Source organism: Triturus cristatus, chromosome 4_1 (genome assembly GCF_964204655.1).
Source record: "Triturus cristatus chromosome 4_1, aTriCri1.1, whole genome shotgun sequence".
Taxonomy (NCBI): domain Eukaryota; kingdom Metazoa; phylum Chordata; class Amphibia; order Caudata; family Salamandridae; genus Triturus; species Triturus cristatus.
The window spans coordinates 753,458,043-753,478,296 of record NC_140585.1 but is presented as its reverse complement, the minus strand read 5'-3'; the positions used below and the strand labels follow the sequence as shown (position 1 = coordinate 753,478,296).

The following is a 20,254-nucleotide window of genomic DNA, read 5'->3' as shown; positions in this document are numbered from 1 at the left end:
GAGGCACTGTAGTAAGATGGCTGAAACATGTACACCGTTTTGAGGAGAAGTTGGATAAAATTAATATCCTACACATATCCTCCACTGTTAACTTTTTAATATTGACCAATATTACCTTGATTAATATTTATGTCCAGTTGACTAGGAGTATTGAGTTAATTTTAAACACTGCACATAGGGCCATATGTAGGTGGCCTAACATTTACCACTTCATAAATACCGAATTTTACCGATTCGGTATTTATGAAGTGGTAAATGCTATGTAGGTAATCCATCGGTAATATTTACCGATTCGGAATGGGTCGGTATTTTAGAATCGGTATTTACCGATTCGGTAATGGTAACTGGCTTCCCATTGATTCCTATGGGCCAGGAGGCCCATAGTAATCAATGGGAAGCCAGTTACCATTACCGAATCCGTAAATACCGATTCGGTAATGGGGGGAGCACAATCAAGGGTGGCAGGGTGTCACAGTGACACCCTGTTGCACCCCTGATTCCTGCATGTGGCACACATACATGCCCTAAGGGCATGTATGTCTGCCACATTGCACACTTCTAAGTGCAAAAAAATGCTTTTTCAAAGCCATTCGTCATTTACCACCAACTTTTAGTTGGTGGTAAATAACGAATCCACACAACACCCACACACTCCCCCTACATCTCATTTCAGGATTCGGTATTTACCGAATTGGTAAAATTACCGATTCGGTAATTTTACCGATTCGGTAAATTACCGAATCCTGAAATGTGCCCCCTACATACCAAAAGCCTGAATACCGGTCGGTAACGGGATTTTTACCGAAAATCGGCCGTTACCGACCGGTATTGGGCTTCCTACATATGGCCCTTAGTCACTAATTAACTCACCATCACCGCTTTACCCTCCAAAATCAAACCAGCTCTGCGGTAATCAGGCATCGTAGCACACCCTGGAAGCATTCGGTGACCGGGGGTGGGAGGGAACCCTATGATGAAGCATGTCACCTACTAGGTAGGTGAGTGACGGTTCTTTTAAAAAACTTGATGGATTCCTAGGCAGTTTACCGCCCAAAGATAACCAACTATAAGGGGTTATAAGTATAGCAATGTTACTTATAAAAGACCCGTTCTCATTGTGTTACTGTACAGATACTATGTTAAACATTTTTTTTCCCTGTGGTATGAATGTTTAAGCATAAAGGGTAAGCATAAAGGGTAACAGTGGTTAAAAGAGCACTCAACTCAAACACCACAGTGAGGGTCACATTAAATTGTCAATTTGATACCATGATGGTTTTATTATTATTTTTTTATTAAGACATTTTATCAGTATTTAAGCTCAGATAGGATCATTAGTAACAGTAAGTTACAAGTCAAGAATGTTTATAATCACAACTACTGGATAGATTGGATAGTATAGCATGAATAAGTAAACCTGTAAATATGCATTTATTTTGGGTAAATGGAAATGTTTCCACCCTTGACCACACAGCTTTGCATGTTTTTGGGGAGAACCCAAAGCTCTATAACTAGTTTCTTCGAACATCTCCCCGTCAACGAGTCCTGAATGAGCGGCGGCATAGGCCAACACCAGTATTTAGTGGTCTCGTTTCGCAAGAAAGAACCCCAGACCTACAATGGAGCATACTCAGTGAATGTAACCTTTTGGTGGATACTTCTAACCTCTCCTTCCTCACCATTAGAAAATCCCAGCAACCAGACTATATTTAGAATTCTCCCAGTATGGCTCTGCAGTGACCTCATAATGCCACAGAAGTGACAAATTGGGTCTGTTTATAGACGCCATGTCGACACACATATGTCAGTTAATTTCTTTCTGAGCCCTTCAATGTAGATCTGAAGCTCTGTTCCCAACTTTGTCTGACTTCCAACAGCTCCAAAAAACTTTAAAAAAAAGACAGTGTGCTAGGGAAAGACAAAAGGATTTGGACATGCCAAAACTGCAGGAAGCAGATGTTTGTTATGGATCCGTCCGTGTTTTGACCAGGGTCTGGCCACAACTTAAGTTGTGTGACAAATGTGCCCTTGTGTACCTAAAGTTCATCAGAAAGCGGGCTCAAAATTGTACTTCGCAGAGCATAATAAGAGGTTGTGTTTGAGACAGCTGCACCGCTTGCAAGCGAAGTCCCTCTCTCGCTCAAAGATTTCAGGTAAGTTGAAAACGAATCACACATTCATAAAGCCAAGGAGGACCTGACCTTATCCTTCCACTTTAGATTTTGTGATAAGTCACAAGGGCAGCATTCTAAAGACCCCTTGCATCGAGCGTCTTCGGAATCTGAACCAGTGTCACAGTAGGTCGTGGTGTGCTCCAAATTGCCTGGGCAGTTGTCAACTCCGCAGAGAAAAGTCTTTAAGGAGACCATACTGCAGATCCTCCAGGCCTTGCTAGCTCCCTCTGGAGTGCCTTCGAGCTCCACAGAGCCACAAGGGCCTATTTTGTGAACAGGTTGGTATTGTCAAAGGATGATTCAAACACCGCATCAGACTAAAATCACAGGCACAAACTGTAGCACATAAGGTTCGCCTGGTTCTATTAAGTGTCGGGGTAAAACTAAAACAAACCCTTAAGTATTTGTGTTGTCAGGCCATCACTGAATCCAGTGATTCCTCACTGTGGGTAGCAGCTGTAAAAGTAGCTCGGAAAAAAAAAATGTGGGGAAATCAGATTGTATGCCAATCTACGTAATATGAATATTGTGGTGGACTGCCACCCTGTGCCTAAGATACATGAGCTCTTAGCCAACCTTGGAGGGGAAAAGTATTTTTCCATCTTAGTCTTGAGATCTGCCTTCTACCAGGTTGCATTGAACTCAGGTTCTCAAGAGCTGACGACTTTTGTGATGCTGTATGGTACCTTTAAATATCTTAGGCTACCATTTGGCTTAGCATCTGCCACCAGTGTCTTTCAGAAGTTGATTTATAGTCTGTTTAGGGATATCAGTGGAGTATAGCCATATCAGAATAGCATCCCAGTCTTCGCTGATAGTCTAAAGGAGTACTATCAAATTCGGAAGAAAGTGCTGTCTTTTTTATTACAAAGAGGCATGACAATCAAGCAAGAGAAGTGCAAATTCACCATCAACAAGATTAAGAACTTAGGTCACACCATATCGGCGTATGGTGGTATAAAACCAAATATTTTTCATTATCAGGGCCATCAAAGAAGCAAAAGCACCTATTGATAGAGATGCTTTACACTCGTTTCTAGGTTTAGCTAGGTATTATGCACGATTCGTGCCTGGCTACTCTCATGCAATCATACCATTAAGAGTAATACTCAAAAAAAGGTCAAATATTTTTGTGGTCTGCTTGCTTGGAGACGGAGTTCATTAATGTAAAAAAATCTGATTGCGACAGTGCCAGCCTTGAGTGGTTTTTGTGAAGGTTACACTTCCATCATACTGTGGATGCAAGTCTCTCTGGTTTGGGTGCTGGGCTTAGTCAAAAAATAGGTGGTAAAGAACAAACAGTAGCTTTCTGCATCAAGATCATTAAAGCAGTATGAAAGTCAATGTAGTACCACTGAATTGGAGGCACTGGCGTGTGTGGACCGTACACAAATTCAGGATGTATGTTTGGGGTTGCAAATTCGAGTTGCACTCTGATCAAACACGTCAGTGCATATTTTCAACAGTTGCAATCGGAACATCATTTCAGCCAGACTTACCAGATTAGTCTCCAAGTTACAGGAGTACAATTGTGTAATAAAACACCAGCCGGGAGGGAAACATCTCTGCGCAGATATTTATGTTGTATACCCCTAGAAGACATTAATGATGAACATTATGTGGATGATGTTCAATGTGTAGTTCTTGTGGATGCTGTAAGTGAATATGATTCGGGTACAACTAAAACAAGCATGAAAAATAAATATTATTGGGGGCCTGCAGCAGACCATCAGCAGGGCAATCTTTTCCCTAGTTGAAGAAGTTTTGGCACTCTTCTCTTGCATTCAATAATATGCTTTGGCCCTTCTGCTTGGCTATAGCGGTGACTGGAAGCTACTGAGGAGTTTGTTCTCTTCTAAGTAGACCGAGTCCTGTGGTTAGTACTTCAAAATTCTGACCATACAAGGGAGGCTGGAGACTGGGCTATATTTAGTCAATGTTTCCAGAAATTAATTGTGCTTGTTTGAGATACTTTCTGTGATGAACTCTGAGATGACTGGTCATAGGCAATGCTCAGTTGGATTGCCTACGTTTAAGCAAATTCATCACCTTGTTGATTGGAAATGGGCGTTTTCCAGTGGGTTCTCCTTTAAAAGACTTTGGCAACAAACTGTGTGGTACATTATATACTCTGTTGTCGTACCTCTTTGCATCGGACTCTTATAAATAGGTTTCTATCTGATCTTGAATGTTATGGTTTAGTTGCTTAACTCCAGTAGTTTTATGTAGCTGCCTTTTGCATTTATTGTATAGGTTGATTCAATAGTAGGCAAACCCTATTTTCCTTGCTTTTGCAGATACAGCTAAGGTTTATTAACCCATTGAAAAATTTGCGACGACTTGGAATTAAGCGAATTAATGACTTTTTCTCTGATTTTGAGAGCTACAGCTTCACCGCTGAAGAAATTGATGCAGTGTTCCATGCTGTGATATGGCCACAGGTACAGTGAATACCATTATGTCATCTAGTTAATAATATTATTAATGTATTGTGTGCCTTGTCCTAGTCTGTGCAAGCAGCAGGCATGTTATTATTCATTTAGTTTACAGCTAAACAAACTCCACTTGCACTTTGCTTACAGTTTGCCTTTAAGAATTATAGTATGATTAAATAACTCACAATTGAAAGGATTAAGTGGGCAGATGACATGTGATGTGCTACTTAACCGTATCCCGAAGAAACCTCTTAGTGAATTTGGAAAATCTAATAACTTTTCACTCACTTTTAAAAATGTGTTTTTTTATCAGTTTAGGATCAGACATTTTAAAGCATCTGCTATTTAACAACAATTTTGAGCATTTGCTTCATTGCGAGTACAGTTGCCTTATTTATTGCTCATAAAAGTAGCTACATTCATAATTTGGGGTGTGAGAATGGGTTGACCATTCCCTGTACCCCAAAAACCATAGATGTCATCTCCTGCTGTGGTCCTGTCCCATCTTGTTAAGGGGACTAGTGGTGAGCAACGTGGGTGTTCCACGTTGCTCACCACTAGTCACATAATAGACACCATCAGAGAGGTCTATCATCATATAAGGTTTCTTAAAACATTTTAATATCTTCCCAAGCAAGCACTGACTTTGTCATCTTTTCCTCTACACCTGTCTTGTCGAAGGACCTCTCTCTCTCATTGTCAGCCCAGTAGAGGACCTTTGTTACCTATTGTTTATTTCCCTGTCAAATCTTCAGATCCTCGTATCAGCTTCTTCTGGTTTGTCTACACCCTGTTTGGAGCCTTGCCCCTATCGGGGCTTTTCCATTGGGCTTTGCAATCTGTGATCTAAAAAGCACCCTTTAGTTATTCATATTGTGCCACTCCAAGTACTTGTGGACAGATCAACATACAGTTTGTAACCCCTGCTTATTGCCGGAGCATAACAAGACCTCCTGCTCCAGTTTCCTTCCCTTCCCTTCCATTCCAAAAAGACCAGCCAGAACCATATTCACCCAATAGGAAAGAGGAGTCAAAGACCCTTATCATGGCCGAGAACAAAACAGCAAATGGGTGTACTCCCTGTACTTTCTAATCCTCAAGAACCAATCCCTCAGTCTCATATGAGAACTTATGCTGCTCAACAAGTACATCCTATCGGAGCATTTCTACATGGCCATGCTCCAGAATATCACTCCACTATTGCAGCAAGGCGACTTCATGACCGCCGTTGACTTGAAGAACATCTATTTTCACATCCCGATCCACCCCACTATCTAAGGTTTCTGTTAAGTGGACAGCACTTTCAATTCAAAGTTCTGCCCTTCGGGGTAACCACAGTTCTGAGAGCCTTTATCAAATGCCTTGCAGTGGTGGCCGTTCATCTCCGGAGGAGCAGCGGACACGTTTTCCTCCAGCTCAATGACTGGCTGATGATTAGTGCAAACAAATAGCAGTGTTTAACCCACACTCAGATCACCTTAAATCTCCTCCATGATCTAGGTTTCATTATTAATGTGGGTAAGTCTCACCTTCAACTCCTACAAATAACGCCCTTCCTAGGAGCAATTCTTAAACCAGTCACCAGGAAAGCTTATTCCCACCCCACACGTCCAAGCCTTCCAACTCCTGCTGCCTCTTTTCAGCCAAATTGTCAGCTAACAGTGAGAATAGTAATGCACCTCCTCAACACATGCTTCCGCTCCAGGAGTGCCTAGTGGCACAATGGTCACAAGTGGAGGTTCTGTGGTAGGATCTAGTGTTGATTTCGGCCAGCACCCATCACTCTGTGCGGTGGTGGAACGGCATCAATCCGGGCTTTCCTAAACTCAGTCCCCAGGTGACCATCACCATGGATGCCTCTCTCACGTGCTGCGGGGCAAATCTACAGGACATGACTGTTCATGGTCTTGGAATAAACCTTCAGAAGACCTTTAACATCAACTATCTGGAGTTAATGGGAGTCCAGTTGGCTCTGAAAGCATTCAACTGCCATGTACATCACAAAACAGTCCTGGTCATAACAGTCAACTTGACTGCTATGTTTTACCTCCAAAAACAGGGGGGCACGCACTCTCCCCAGCACTTGGCATTAGCACCAAGCATTTGGTGTTGCACGATCCCCCACAGAGAACATCTGCTAGCAGAGTAACTTCTGGGAGCGGACAGCAACTTCACAGACCTCCTCAGCAGGTGCAGGAAGAAATACGTGAGTGGGAACTCCATTCACAAGTCCTGCTCCCGTACTTCCAACACTGGGGTTTTTCCGACATAGATCTGTTTTGCATCCCCCGAAAACACCAATTGCCTTAGCTTCATCACCAGGTTTCAACATCGACAGTCCATGGACGGGCACAGCACTAGGAATTAAGTGGTCAGGTATATTTGCCCACGCTTTTCCGCTTTCCACTCCTTCCATCCATGGTTCGGGAGATCCCTCACTCTTTTCCTGGTGGCTCCCACATGGGCCAGGCAGCCGTGGTTCGCAACCTTTCCCGAGTTGTCTATAGTCCCTCACCAGAAGCTCCCCAACAGGACAAACATTCTTGCTCATCACCAGGGCACAGACAGGCAAACCAGCCTAGCGATCTGGCACCTGAGATCCTTGAGTTGGGGTACATAAATTTGCCTGGTGAGTGCATGCCCGTCATCAAAGAGGCTCGCCGTCCCACTACCCAACCCTGCTATGCAGCAAAGTGGAAAAGGTTTGTCTGCTATTGCCTCTGCAAACACGTAGATCTACCCAAGCCCACAGTGCAAGACATTATCTGCTACCTACTTAATTTACAATGCTGAGGCCTGGTTTACACTTCCATTCGCTTACATTTGGCAGCGGTAGCAGCATACCTATAGCACATGGAGTACTTTTCTCTGTTAAGAGTCCCAGTCATGAAAGCCTTTATGGAAGGACTTAAAAGAGTTATCCCCCTCTTCTGTTTATCCCCAGCCCCCACATGGAACCCTAATGTAGTCCTCACTAGGCTCCTGGGACCCCCTTGAGCCCCTCCATTCTTGCCCCGTTTTTATCCTGGAAGGTCGCATTTTTTATCGCAATAACTTCCCTCAGACGGGTGAGCGAGATTGAACCTCTCACGCTGAAGTAGAACCTATTTACAAGGTAGTCGCTCGCAGGGTAGTCCTTAGGCTGAAAGTTTGGGTTACTTCTAAGTTGGTCTCTTCTTTACACCTTAACCAAACTCTTGACCTCCTGGTGTTCTTTCCACATCCAGATTTAGTAGGGGAAAGAGGTGCATATAATCCAGTGTGCATATAATATCCTTCGATTATCTGGTACTCTCTGACATACGGTATGACCAAACCATACATTAAAAGTCTGTCTCTAACCCATGACACCTGGGGCAGTTCAGTATGTCTATAGGGCTACATTTTGGATAATCTTTTGCACTTGGATACGTCCTAAGAAGATAATTAAAGGGTTCCATCTTAAAACTTTCACTTCTAGAGTTCTTTGGCGCCTGACATAGAACTGATACCCATTTACTCTCTGTGAGATTTGCTCTCATGCCAAGTGACCAGCGCTTTTTTAGTTCTTCTACATCAGATATACATAATATTCTAACACACTAAACAGTTGTTGCCTCTCATTTCTGTTCTCTTAGTTCGAGCAAATGTTTAAGGGGCCTGTACTTTAGTGGTTTTGTAGTGACATTCCCTTTGAACAGAGCGTGCCTGGTACCAGTCAGTTTGCAAAATCTTAAGACTTGCCCTAAGGCACCGCATTGTCTCGTATCAGGTCTTGAAAAATCACAAAACGTATCTGACTAATATAAGCCCTCTAAGATTACATTCCTTTGTCTTCAAGTGCAGTCAGTGCCTTAACTAGTAGTGCAGGAGCTTACGCTACGTCTAGGTTCACCCATGCTAGGCACTTATTCTAACAGTAACCACTAACTTTCAATAACCGTGGTAGTCTCATCCACTTGCTCTTAGGTGTCATAAACATGTTCATTATCTTCACCATAGAAAGTTCCCTTGTCACTAATTTTGCCTCTACTGACGGCAGGTCTGCACACCCACTTGCTACCCATTGTAGTTTTGTTACTTAATATTAAAGTTAATTTCTTTTTCGCTAGTTGAACACAAGGAATGTTAGGTTAAGTAACGTGATCTTGCAGACGTAGCCTGTATGGTCTATGATCTAGGTTAGCATCATAAAATAATAAAGAGTAAAGGTCCTCTTACATGTTGTAATATGAATTGACACGTTTTTCACCTTAAAATGGAAAATATAGTAGTATTTAGGTGTAATATGTATCATAAGAACACTAATTAAAATATGCATAAATGCCGATTAAAGTTATGAAATTACACTGTGGGAAACCGCACATTTTGTCAGATGAAGACATGCGTTGCTCCATACCCTACATTGCAAAGCTGTCGAGCCTCTTCAGAACCCAGAGGTGTTGCAGAACTGTATGAAATCCTTACGGTCTCTGTCTTTTCATTTAAATGTCACCAACCTCTGCACAGAACACCAGACTGTGCTCAGCTCACTCATGCTGTCTGATTGCTAAATGAAGAATTGGGAACAGCAAAGAAGTGCCTAAACTTTATTGCTCAACTGGAAATCATTAAAACAGGACAGTAAAAGAATGTGATATAAATCACAATGAGGGCGGGGAACAAAGGAAGGGAGACCAAAACTAGAATAGTAGGGTGAAAAGGTTATTATTTGTCGGTTTTTAAGCAGCACTTCAGTACAAATTAATATGCAAATGACCATAACACACAAGGTGAGCACTGGGCGTGCTAGTGATGGTGAGCGGCGCAGTGACACAGGAGTGAAGAGAACAGCGTGAACGGCGATGATTGGGTAAAATAAATGTGGTCAAAATTAAAAAAATATATGTACAGTGTTGGTGTGAGAAAGTGCCATCTTTCTTGCATGGTATGCCCCCACTTTTTGCTGAATTGCTGATGTACTTTGACTGAGTGTGCCCTGGGCTCCTGCCAATCGGGTACCCAGGACCTGTGTTCCTTCCCTAAAACTGCATGAAGCCTACACCCAATTGGCATCTCTGGCCACGTGTCAGCCCTTGGTAAATGGTACCCTAGGTACCCAGGGCCCTGTGACCAGAGAAGACCCCTAAGGGCTGCAGCACTTATTGTGCCACCCTTAGAGGCCCTGTACCCTGACACACACAAACTGCCTTTGCAGGATGAGTGTCTTGGTGCAGAACAAAACAGAGAGTCGACATGGCACACATCCCTGTGTGCCATGCCCACAAAACACTGCCCTGGCATACCTCAGTCACCCCTCTAGCTGGGTGGCCTTTTCCAGTGGTGTGGGTAAAGGTGCACGAGCCCTGTGACCCTTCAGTACCCAGGTCCATTCCTGGGCACTGTAAATGCAGTGCTGCCATTAAGAGTATATGGTGCTGGGAGATCGTCATCACGAACTCCACAGCACCATGATGGCTGCATTGAAGACTGAGAAGTTTGATATCAAACTTCTCAGCACATTAAACCCACACTGATGCCAGTGTGGGATTTAATGTAAGATGCACGACAGAGGGCAACTTAGAGTTGCCCCCTGAATCTAACCCACAATCCACGTCCTGTATGAGAGGCTGCCTAGGCTGCAACCCAGCAGACATGTGCAGGAATTTATATAGCGCAAATCACCAAGCGGTATCTAAGCGCTTGATTAGGGAACCCGTCCTGGTATTCCCCTGTGAGATAACCCGGCAGGGCATCCACAAGGTGAAAGCCAGGCATCCCGCCACGAGGGGCCCATGTGGAGATTAAGCAAGCTATTGCCCAGAGTGTGAACCCATGAATCGAGTATGCACTGGAGCGAGAATTATCGAGTCCATGGACATTTATGGACTCAAGACCCAGCCGAGCCAGGAATTGAACCCTGGTCCCGGGCTGACCTCTGCTTCCAGGTCTGCCTCCTCTAACCAGTGAGCCACACTTCTCCATGTTGCTAGACCCCTGGATAGAGAGCCAATCTGCTCTCCTGGGCCTGCAACAATGCACATCCTGGGCGAGGTGCTAGGTCTCCTCCCCCAGGATGGGCAGGGGAAGCTTCAAAGGCATGCCGCCTTTGTGAGCTTCTCCAGGCCACTTGCTTACTCAGCAACTGGCCCCCACCGGTTATGTCCCCCACTCTGGCGGGAAGACTGGCGGGAAAGCCCAAGTGAGGAAAGGGGGTGTGCCAGCCCCTGCCAACCCCACCCCTCAGGTGGGGGAGGCGAGGTGAAGCACAACTCCGGGCTCTCGCCATCTTGAGGATGGGGAGCCCTGCCCAATCAAGATTAGGCTCCTTGGATAGGATAGGGGGTGTACCCGCCCCAAGGAAGGGACCCATTGGTCCCTGACCTCTACCTACCAGTAACGCCCCTAAATTTAGTATTTAGGGGCACCCTGAACCTTCCTTCCTCAGATCCCGAATCCGAAACAAGCAAGAAGAACAAGAAAAAAAGACCTGCCGTGCAGCTGCCAACAAGAGGATGACACCAACTGACTTGGCCCCAGCCCTACAGGCCTGTCGACCCTCGAACCTGCTCCTACTAAAACACAGCGTCTTCAGTGGTCAGCAACCTCGAAAACCCCGGAGGACCTGACTGCCTTGTGACTCTTAAAGACTGGGACTCCCACGAACAGTGGTTCTGCTCAAAGCAAGTAACAAACCCCTGGTGCCAACCAGGAACCGTGACTCCTGCACCCGCCAAGCCCGGCCTGTGTGGACAATGACCACGAGGACGTCCCCCCGGCGACTGTGACGTTACCTGTATGTGGATTGAACCGGCAAATTTCCATACGGCCACGCATGCCCTAATCACCCATTATTCTCCCCTTTCAGTACAGACGCGTATCCCTGACGCCACGCTGTTTTTACCATTTGCTGATTTCTCTGACTCGGATGCTTTCCTCATTGCTCTTCCAATCTAGGTAATTACCATTCATCTGAATACCCCTTTTCCTTTACCCTTTCACCCTGGGCCTCTCAGTTAGTTACCTATTCCTCTTTTCTCCTTCTTGTAAACAGCACTACTCCCAAACTAATGACCATTGTCCTGATGAGGACCTGCAATGATTCAGGTTGAAACGCCGTTGACTACCCAGCCTAGAACTTGGGCGCTGTTGTGGTCAATTTATTTATCTTGAACCTTGAATACCAACACTGTACATATTTTTTTAATTTTGACCACATTTATTTTACCCAATCATTGCCATTTACGCTGTTCTCTTCACTCCTGTGTCACTGCACTGCTCACCATCACTAGCACGCCCAGTGCTCACCTTGTGTGTTACTGTCATTTGCATATTAATTTGTACTGAAGTGCGGCTTAACTACCGACAAATAATAACCTTTTCACCCTACTATTCTCGTTGTGGTCTCCCTTCCTTTGTTCCCCGCCCTCATTGTGATTTATATCAGAGTTTTTTACTGTCCTGTTTTAATGATTTCCAGTTGAGACACTGTTGCTTGTTGCATACTACGCCCGGTCTCACCTGGGTTAACTGGCCTTACTCCTGTTATTTGTTCCTTTTTTTCTCAAACTTTATTTAAAACAAACCTCTTGCTAGCAACAATTATTACAGCGTATTGAAAGAACAACATGCTAAAAATGTATGAATGAGAATGCGTGCAGAAGGCACACCATGAATCAAACACCTTGATGCACTAGAAATACAGCACAAATATAAACCAAAGCAAACTGAGAAAGAAAAGCACCATATTGCATATATGTATCCTTATTAGCAATGATCACTGAATCAGATGAAACATGTAGAAAGACCACTGTGAGTTCAGAGATTGTGGAATGCCTTCTGCCTCTCCCTTAGATTCGACCCAATAACGTGCTTCAGGAAACTCAGAAAAATATGAGCTATTCAGACCTGCTTTTTTCCCAGATTCTGCTTCGATCTCCTTCATGTTCTGAAGTAGCACAAGGTTACCTGTAGAACATTAGAAAGCTTCAAATCCAATAACCAAATGATGACTACACTATGGACACTCTTGTGCTGCAATGGTTATTATGAGGAATCTGCCTCATTTAATCCCCCTGAATTTTTTTCTTTTAAGATTATCTGGTTTACTATGTTCTACCTTGAGTGAGTCTCATTACATGGTTCTCAATCACTGTAAGTCCTCTTATAATGGATTGGAAGTGCAAACCATCAGTGTTCAACTTTTAGGATAAGTTCAGCTGATGCACAGCTAGGGTAAGAGGGTCTAGGTGGGTTGCTCGTAATAATGTACACACGCATGTGCACACATATGCACGCTGAGAGTGTGAGACTACTGTCTTGCTCAGCCTGGTATCTGCGCACAGGCACCCTTTTATATATGAGACCCTTCATGGATTGGTACCGACCTTGGCAGGCCTTATAATATGAGAGGGCATTAATTGTATGTACATCTGTATTGATAACTGAAATGCTTGTGTGCATCACTTATACCCTATGAATGAAATCTACAACAAGCTACAGTTTCACCATAGTTCGGCTTAGTTTAATATAGAAACTCAGTTGACCCACCAATAGTTTAGAATTTCCACATACCTGCACTCTTTGTTGCACTATAAGATTTTTTATTATTCCCTGACTCGCCACCTGCTTAGATTCCAGGCTTTTGTTCTCTCTTCAGGGGCAAGTTAATTCCACTGTTTGTCAACTGGAGGATCAAAGGCCTTCCTACGCTTCCTACGCAGTAGAGCCATTAGCCAATAATTAGTCCTTCCCCGAGGAAAGGGTTTGTATGAAATATGCTTGTGAGAATTATTTTTCACACTGCGCCTTATTTGGAAAGGCTCTATCCCACAGAAATAAAGGATGATAGTCAAATCCCTGGAGCGAGTCACTGGAGTGGGCTGCCCTTTGATGTTTTGTAGGGAAGGGACCAGTTTATGGTGGCACCTAGGATCCGGTTTAGATTCCCTGGGAAGGCCTTACAGTAGACCACTTGACACCACCATTTTGGAAATTACCAACATGCAATGTTGGAGAGTGGGTACAGGGGTGGAGTGAGGATGTGAAACCCTAGGATTGAGTAGAAGTACTTAATTTTCCACCCCCACTTTAAAAACCACTGCACAAGGGAGAGTCTTTTGAAAACAGAATATACCTTGGCTAATTAATGCTGGAGGAATGGTCAGCTGAAAAAAGAAGGCACCTGAGCACTGCTGGAAGAATGGATTCAAGGAATTCTGGCTTCCATTTGCACACAGAAATTCACAATTATTTTTCCAAGGCCAGTGGTGCTGGATATCATAAACTGTGAGGGGACAGTATAGAGATGTACTTTGCTTGGAGGGACTATCGAGGTCTTCTGTGGACTGGGCCTACAGGAGTGTGACCTCCAAAAGGAGGGGGACTCTAACTTCCGCAGACCCACATGCTCTGCAAGTGACCCACAGAACCTGTGGAGGAGAAAGGCATGGAGGACACTCTGCTATGGGGAATTGGACTCCTGCTGACGATGACCCTGGGCCCAGGAGAGGTGCCAGGCACCCTAGACAGGATACTGAACTTGTGTAAAAAGTGAATGCAGAAAATAATAATTTTGTCACCCCGGGATCTCGCATGATGCACTGATCAGAATAAAATGTCAAGCTACAAGGAGCTCAGACCTTTTTTGTCTCCGGGGGTGCCCGTCTCCACTAGGAACCAAGGACTTTGAGGACTAGAGCCCTAGGAAAGGGTGCTGGGCACTCCCACGGAGCCTCCCACCCATTCTGACTACAGGCAGTAATAAGAGTGCTTTATGCCTGCATGTATCTGTGCCTGTTCTGGCAAGTGGGTGATCACGAAAGTAAGCCTTCTCCCTGGAGGAATATGGATGGTGCTGGGCATGCAGGCTGCAGACAGCGACAGTAGGGCACCCCTGCGGCCCTCGACCTGATCACCAGCAGGTGCCTGACTGGGATCAGGCCCCCATAGTGAAATGGGAAAGAGAAGAAATAAAATATGTGCTGCCTCGTGAAAAGGAGCACCCCAGAATCCTTTAGGATGCATAACCCTAGGTGCATTTTGTGTTTCTGTGGTGCCTCAGACAGGCATGGGCAACACCAACAGTATTATTGATAGCTGTGGGGGTTGCCAGACAAGCAGCAGCTTCCAGGAGTGTAACTCAAAAAATCCCACCAAGTCTCCAAATCCAAAGGATGCATGACCTGTTGAGGCTGTGCAGCAGTATTTCCAGTGCTCCTGGAGCTTGGACCCGTAGGTTTGCAGTGTGGGGGCCCATGTTGGTGGGTCCTAAGGCCGCACTATAGCATGGTGAAAGTCAAATAAAGTCTCATTAACACAGGTTATTAAAAAGGAAATGCTTAATTGCAAATGACAGTTAACAGTGAATCGTATACATTACTGAAGGTCCTGGAAAGTGTTATTGATTATCACAAAGTTAACATGATTGTCATTGTGTTCTGGTACCATCCCTAGTGATTTTTATGTTGTTGCATTAGTCTAGTATGACATATTTCTGCTTTTATTAATGTGGTGACACCCTGAGTAAGCCAGTAGGCTGGCCTTATAATACCTCCCCCTCGTTATATTGTGTCTAGTGTATCTGCCAAGTGTTGTGTTTATAGGACCCAAGGCTTGCTAGGGGTGTCAACTGTTAGGAGGTGTCTTCAAAGGTATTTTCACCTGCGATTGTATCAATATTTGTAAATGAATGCATAGTATTGAATAGTGTGTGCGTAATAACTTACCTTTCCTTTTCATTAGTAAAAGCGCTGACTTTTAAAAAAATAAAAGCACTTTATTGGCTGTTGCTATGTCTGCAGATGGGGATACTAACCCACACCACCTCCCCTGAGTAGGCCATGTACTGCACTGCCTCGCTACCATTAGAGAGTCAGGTACTATGACAGGTTAGTTGGTTCCCAGTAGACGGAATGTTTCAAACGTATTACTTGAGGAGGACTTGTGTAGCTACTAACTACATTTTTTGCAGTCATATATCCAGATCTTTCTTAGTAATAACGGTAAATGTCCAGTGTTTAAACTGTTAATTTTTCTACTTAACACAATTATTTCTACATGTTCTTTCTATATTACACGTTTGTTTTTGCTGCACCTACAAAAGGGGACGCATTGCAATCCATACTTTTAAAAACGAATGGATTCTCATTATTTTATAAATCCTTTCACTATGTCAAACGCCCCCACTTTCCTTGTGTTAGCCAGTATGTTGCTCTTTAAATTAGCTGTTCAGTGCTGAGCAAATATTTGGTATATTCAATTGTTTGGCACCAAAAGGAGCCCATAACATGGTGATGGAAGAGACAAAAGACTTCCAGGCCATGTTAACTCCCAAAAACTGTGATCAAGCTAGACGTGGCTGACACTCTCAGTACAATAGACCGCTTGCCACAAGTTCTGGAGTACATCAGTCATAGATCACAATTTCTGTCTTTGTACCAGAAGGCCAGAGCCTCATACTAAGCATGGCTTTTGATGGTGAGCGCTTTTTTGCTCCCCGTGTTGATGAGACTGTGGAGCGCATAAATAAGCACACCAAAATGTCTGACTATTGATGCCTAGCAGTAAAGATGCTCCTTTTGCTGTGGGGCAGCAATGCAAGAAAGATAAAGCAAGTTGAAGGCTTAAGAAATGTTTACAATCTGTGAGTCATTTTGTTTTATTTGCAAACCCTGGGAGGCATTGGATGTAGCAGAGGCCTATGTGCATCAGCTAGGAATTTCCCATCAATCATTCAATCAAAAGAAATTTGTATAGCGCACGGCTGCTTCAAACAGAAGGATCATGGTTTATGGCGACTGAGAACAAGCGGCATCTATCATTGAGGGCCAATCTTTGACAAAGAATGATTTTTAACTCTTTTTTTTTAAAGATAAAAACTGAAGGTGCCTTTATTGAGCAGGAGAGAATTCCAAAGCTTGGCCGTCAGAATCGTAAAGGAGCTGCCTCCCCATCTGACCTTAGAAAATGTAGGAACCTGTATCAGACAAAGTTTATTATACCTGAGCAATCTGTTTCTTATAAGCGTGGAGTCTATTTCAACGATAAGATGGACCCCATCCCATGTAATGCAAATACCAGTGGTACGGTGCAGGAAATTGCTTCTTCTAGCAGTACAGATTCCAGATCACTGAATCTGGCACTATTGTCTCAGAAATCGTCCAACTAATTTCCTTAAATCTCCCAGAATGATGTATACACATATTAAGGGAGCCATTCATGTTGGTGATATAGGAAGCTGACTTTTTATGTAGTGTACCAAAATGAGGTTCACTATGTAGAAAGTCCAAACGACCCTCATTGGCTTATGGGGCTTAAATTAATAATCCCAAATGCTCTCTTTTGTGGTAGTGTAGATGAGCAGTTTTGGCTTATCAGAGGGTAGTGTTACGCATTTGTTCTACACACAGAATCAATAAATAGGACACATGCTCAAAAAGAAACTCAAGACCAATTTAGAAAAATAACATGTATTTTTATATCATTTTAGACACCAAGATCTTTGTAACCGGGTTAGTACTTTAGATGTTATCAAATTTCACAGTAGAAAATGACAGCTTTCAGATTTGAGGCATGAGCCTCGAACGCAGTAATGTTATCATCCTATGGCAGAAAATTCACTGCATAGGGTTACTTGCAAACAACTTACAGGACTGTTCTTCTGGACTATAGGTGAGTAGGTATGAAGATATGTCCTTACATGTAATATAATGCACCCTGTCTTGAGCGCTAAAAGGCCTGCGTTAGGGGTGCACCATTTCACGTAGCCTGCAAAGGCAGTATGCGTGAAATTGTTTGGTAGTGGGTGCCTTAGGATTGTACAATACATACTGCAGCCTGTAGGGCCTCTTTTGTACCCATGCCCTAGGTTCCAGGGGTACCATTTACTAGGGGAACTACAGATCTTGACACTCTGGGCACAATTACCTTGTTTTAGGGAAAGAGCACTGGGGACATGGTTAGCAGGAACCCAATTGCATCAAATAACAGGCAAAAAGTGTGGGTAATCATGTCAAAGGGGGCACTCCTACAGGCGACACAAATGTGTTTTGCCGCAAAATGTAAAGGATGCAGAACATGACATAATCAAAATCAACTACAGGTGTTCCCACTTTTTGTTTGCTATATGTTACGCTACTTATTTTATTTAATTGATGCTCAGTTGAGTTACACAGCTATTTGGGTAAACTGTAGAGCTTTGTCTGCTCACTTGGAGATCACAGAATGTATTACTCCTATAAGCATGGTAAGTGAAACTCAGCCCATAATTGAAAACCAGTGATATTTACATGTGCATTGTGATAAGGAGGTGTTCTGCTCTCGTACATGTTCATGTAATTCACAGTATTCAGTTAACTTGTTTCCTCTTGAAGCTCACCATCGGAGAGAGATTTGCATACTTTTGATATCAGACAGGCGCATTACTTCAAATAGGCTAAACACATACGTCAACTTACATAAAAAGGAAATACTTCTAGGTGTTTTTTTCCAGACTGTCCATGTATGCTACTCCTCAGTTACTACCAAGCTAGCGAAATACCACTTGTCCAGAAAAGTACACACTGCAAAAAGGCAGCCTATTTGGCTTCAGTTAAAACATCTCCTTAAATGAAAAATGCAAGGTAGTTAGTTAATTTGCTGTTTGCTTATTTAGTCCTTGTTACTGGTTGAATATTCATGAATAGCCGCTGAGGAAGACCGCTTTGAATTGTTTGTTTGCTACTAATGGTACTTTAGACGCCCATCCTTATATGGTATGCTGCTTTTCAATTGATTATGACATCTTTTTCTAAAATAGAGCCATGCTGCAAAATTTTAAAAAATATTTATGCATAACAAGAGCTTTACTTGTGAGTGTTTTGAATTAATTTGACACTTTCCCTCTCCCGGTGAACACATGTGCACACATTAATGTTTACAATTTGTTTTATTGAATGACCTAGATTTTCACATCTTTTCTTATTAATGCCTTTACTTGTATATTGTTCCTCCGTTCCTTAGGGATGGTCTTTCTGTGCTGCCCACCCAGCCAGCACAGATGTGCCCTCGCTACATGTCTTGTCAAACGTATTGCCAGATGCTGAGTAGCACTTTTCCTGAATATAACCTGGGAGGCTTTGCACCATTGATTAGAGTCAGCGACATAACCGGTTTTAGTTGTACTACTCACATCAGGTGGGCTGCCTGGAGGCAGGATTTTGGGAGCCGGAGCTGTTGGTGTTTTTATAAATGCACAACATATTGACACACTGTTTATTTTGTCTTGCAAATCCTATGTTAACAGTCTTTAAGAGACTGAGGTCCCTGCCCCATAGAGTTCCTTTACAATGACTATCAGGGAAAATATGTTGCAATACACTTAATATTTGTACACCACCTCCATGTTCTGCACCTACCTGTGTACAAATGTGCTTAGTTTATGATCTATGTGAAACATTTTCTCTCTTTGCAGTGTACCTTTCTGTAAGAAAGTGTCCCTTCTTGTCAGGGTCACCCCAACCTATTGCCATTTGGTATGGATGTTTTTCTACTGGGCACTGGGTCCCTGCTAACCAGTCCCCAGGAAGAGGTGTTCTGTTGTCCCAGAGGTCAGCCCTGTCACCCCACCGAGTAACTGGATGCTAGACCCTTCAGGAGTCCTCCAGCACCAATACCTGGGTTACTAGACACCTTGCAGCAGCCAAGACATGTTGGTGGGCATATGTGAGGGGTCAGGCATGGCAGGGCAGTTTCTTGATCCTAATGAAGTGATAAATACATATTGTCTGTTCTATTTCCTTTGTAGAAACCTGCAATCCCAGATGACATTGTGGTGGCATTCTGGCCATCTATAGCCTATGTTCCCTTAAAAGATTGTCAACTGCTGGGACCTGAAAGAAGGAATATTGATGCACTGTTTAGCTCAATGTGCTAGTACCCTGATATCTGAAAGAGACACGTTAGTGATAGATTCCTTACCTTAGAATATCCCCAGGCATCAGACTGGATCCGGAAAGTTTTTGTCAGCAGTACCCTTGCGTGTCGGTAGTCGTCGTTGTGCAGCTCAGCGTACGTCGCTGGCATCGTAGTCGCCGAGATGACGTCGTCGGAGCTACTTAGACGTGCCCAAGTTCTTTCTTTTTCTGCGCCAGCAAGCGCAGATCCGAGAGAGAGCGGTACTCATAGTTTAATCTTTTGACTTGGTTTTTGAGACTTGTTTCTCTTGATTTGTCGAGTACTCTACTCCTGGTGCAGTGGGGATGCCCGGGTTTAAGCCCTGTAGGGACTGCTGTTGGACCATGTCGGTGGCGGACCTGCATAACGTGTGTCTCTTCTGCTTGGGGCACGCCCATGACCCTGAGGCGTGCCCCGATAGTCGGGCAACGGCTTTGCGGGAGCGTTCCCGAAAGTTGTTGGAGGCCCGGCAATCGGCTCCGTACCGCTCAAGGTCCCGCTCCTGTGGGAGGTCGAGGGACAGGTCTCTGGGCCGACACCATCGTTCGTCGGAATTGGGGACAGGTAAGTCAAGGTGCCATAAGAAGTCGAAGAAGCATTGTCGCTCTTCGTCTACCCCTCACCGAACGCGGTGGCGGGCAGGTGGTTCACTCCTCCGCGGCTCCGGTGGAGCCTCCGTTGTTGCCTGCGGCCTACCCGCCTTTGCCGGGCCCGCACGCGACTTCAGAAGAAATGCAGAATGTAGGCCATGCG

General features: G+C 44.1%; 1 protein-coding gene across 1 annotated transcript in view; it reads left to right on the top strand.

Annotated features, from left to right (window-relative positions):
- The window catches only part of UTP20 (UTP20 small subunit processome component), a 1,051,825-nt gene that overhangs the window by 433,016 nt on the left and 598,555 nt on the right, over positions 1-20,254 (top strand). Inside the window, exon 28 of the mRNA XM_085653318.1 lies at positions 4,472-4,615. Within this exon, the coding sequence (XP_085509444.1) occupies positions 4,472-4,615 (144 nt within the window). The remainder of the gene's footprint in view (positions 1-4,471; positions 4,616-20,254) is intronic.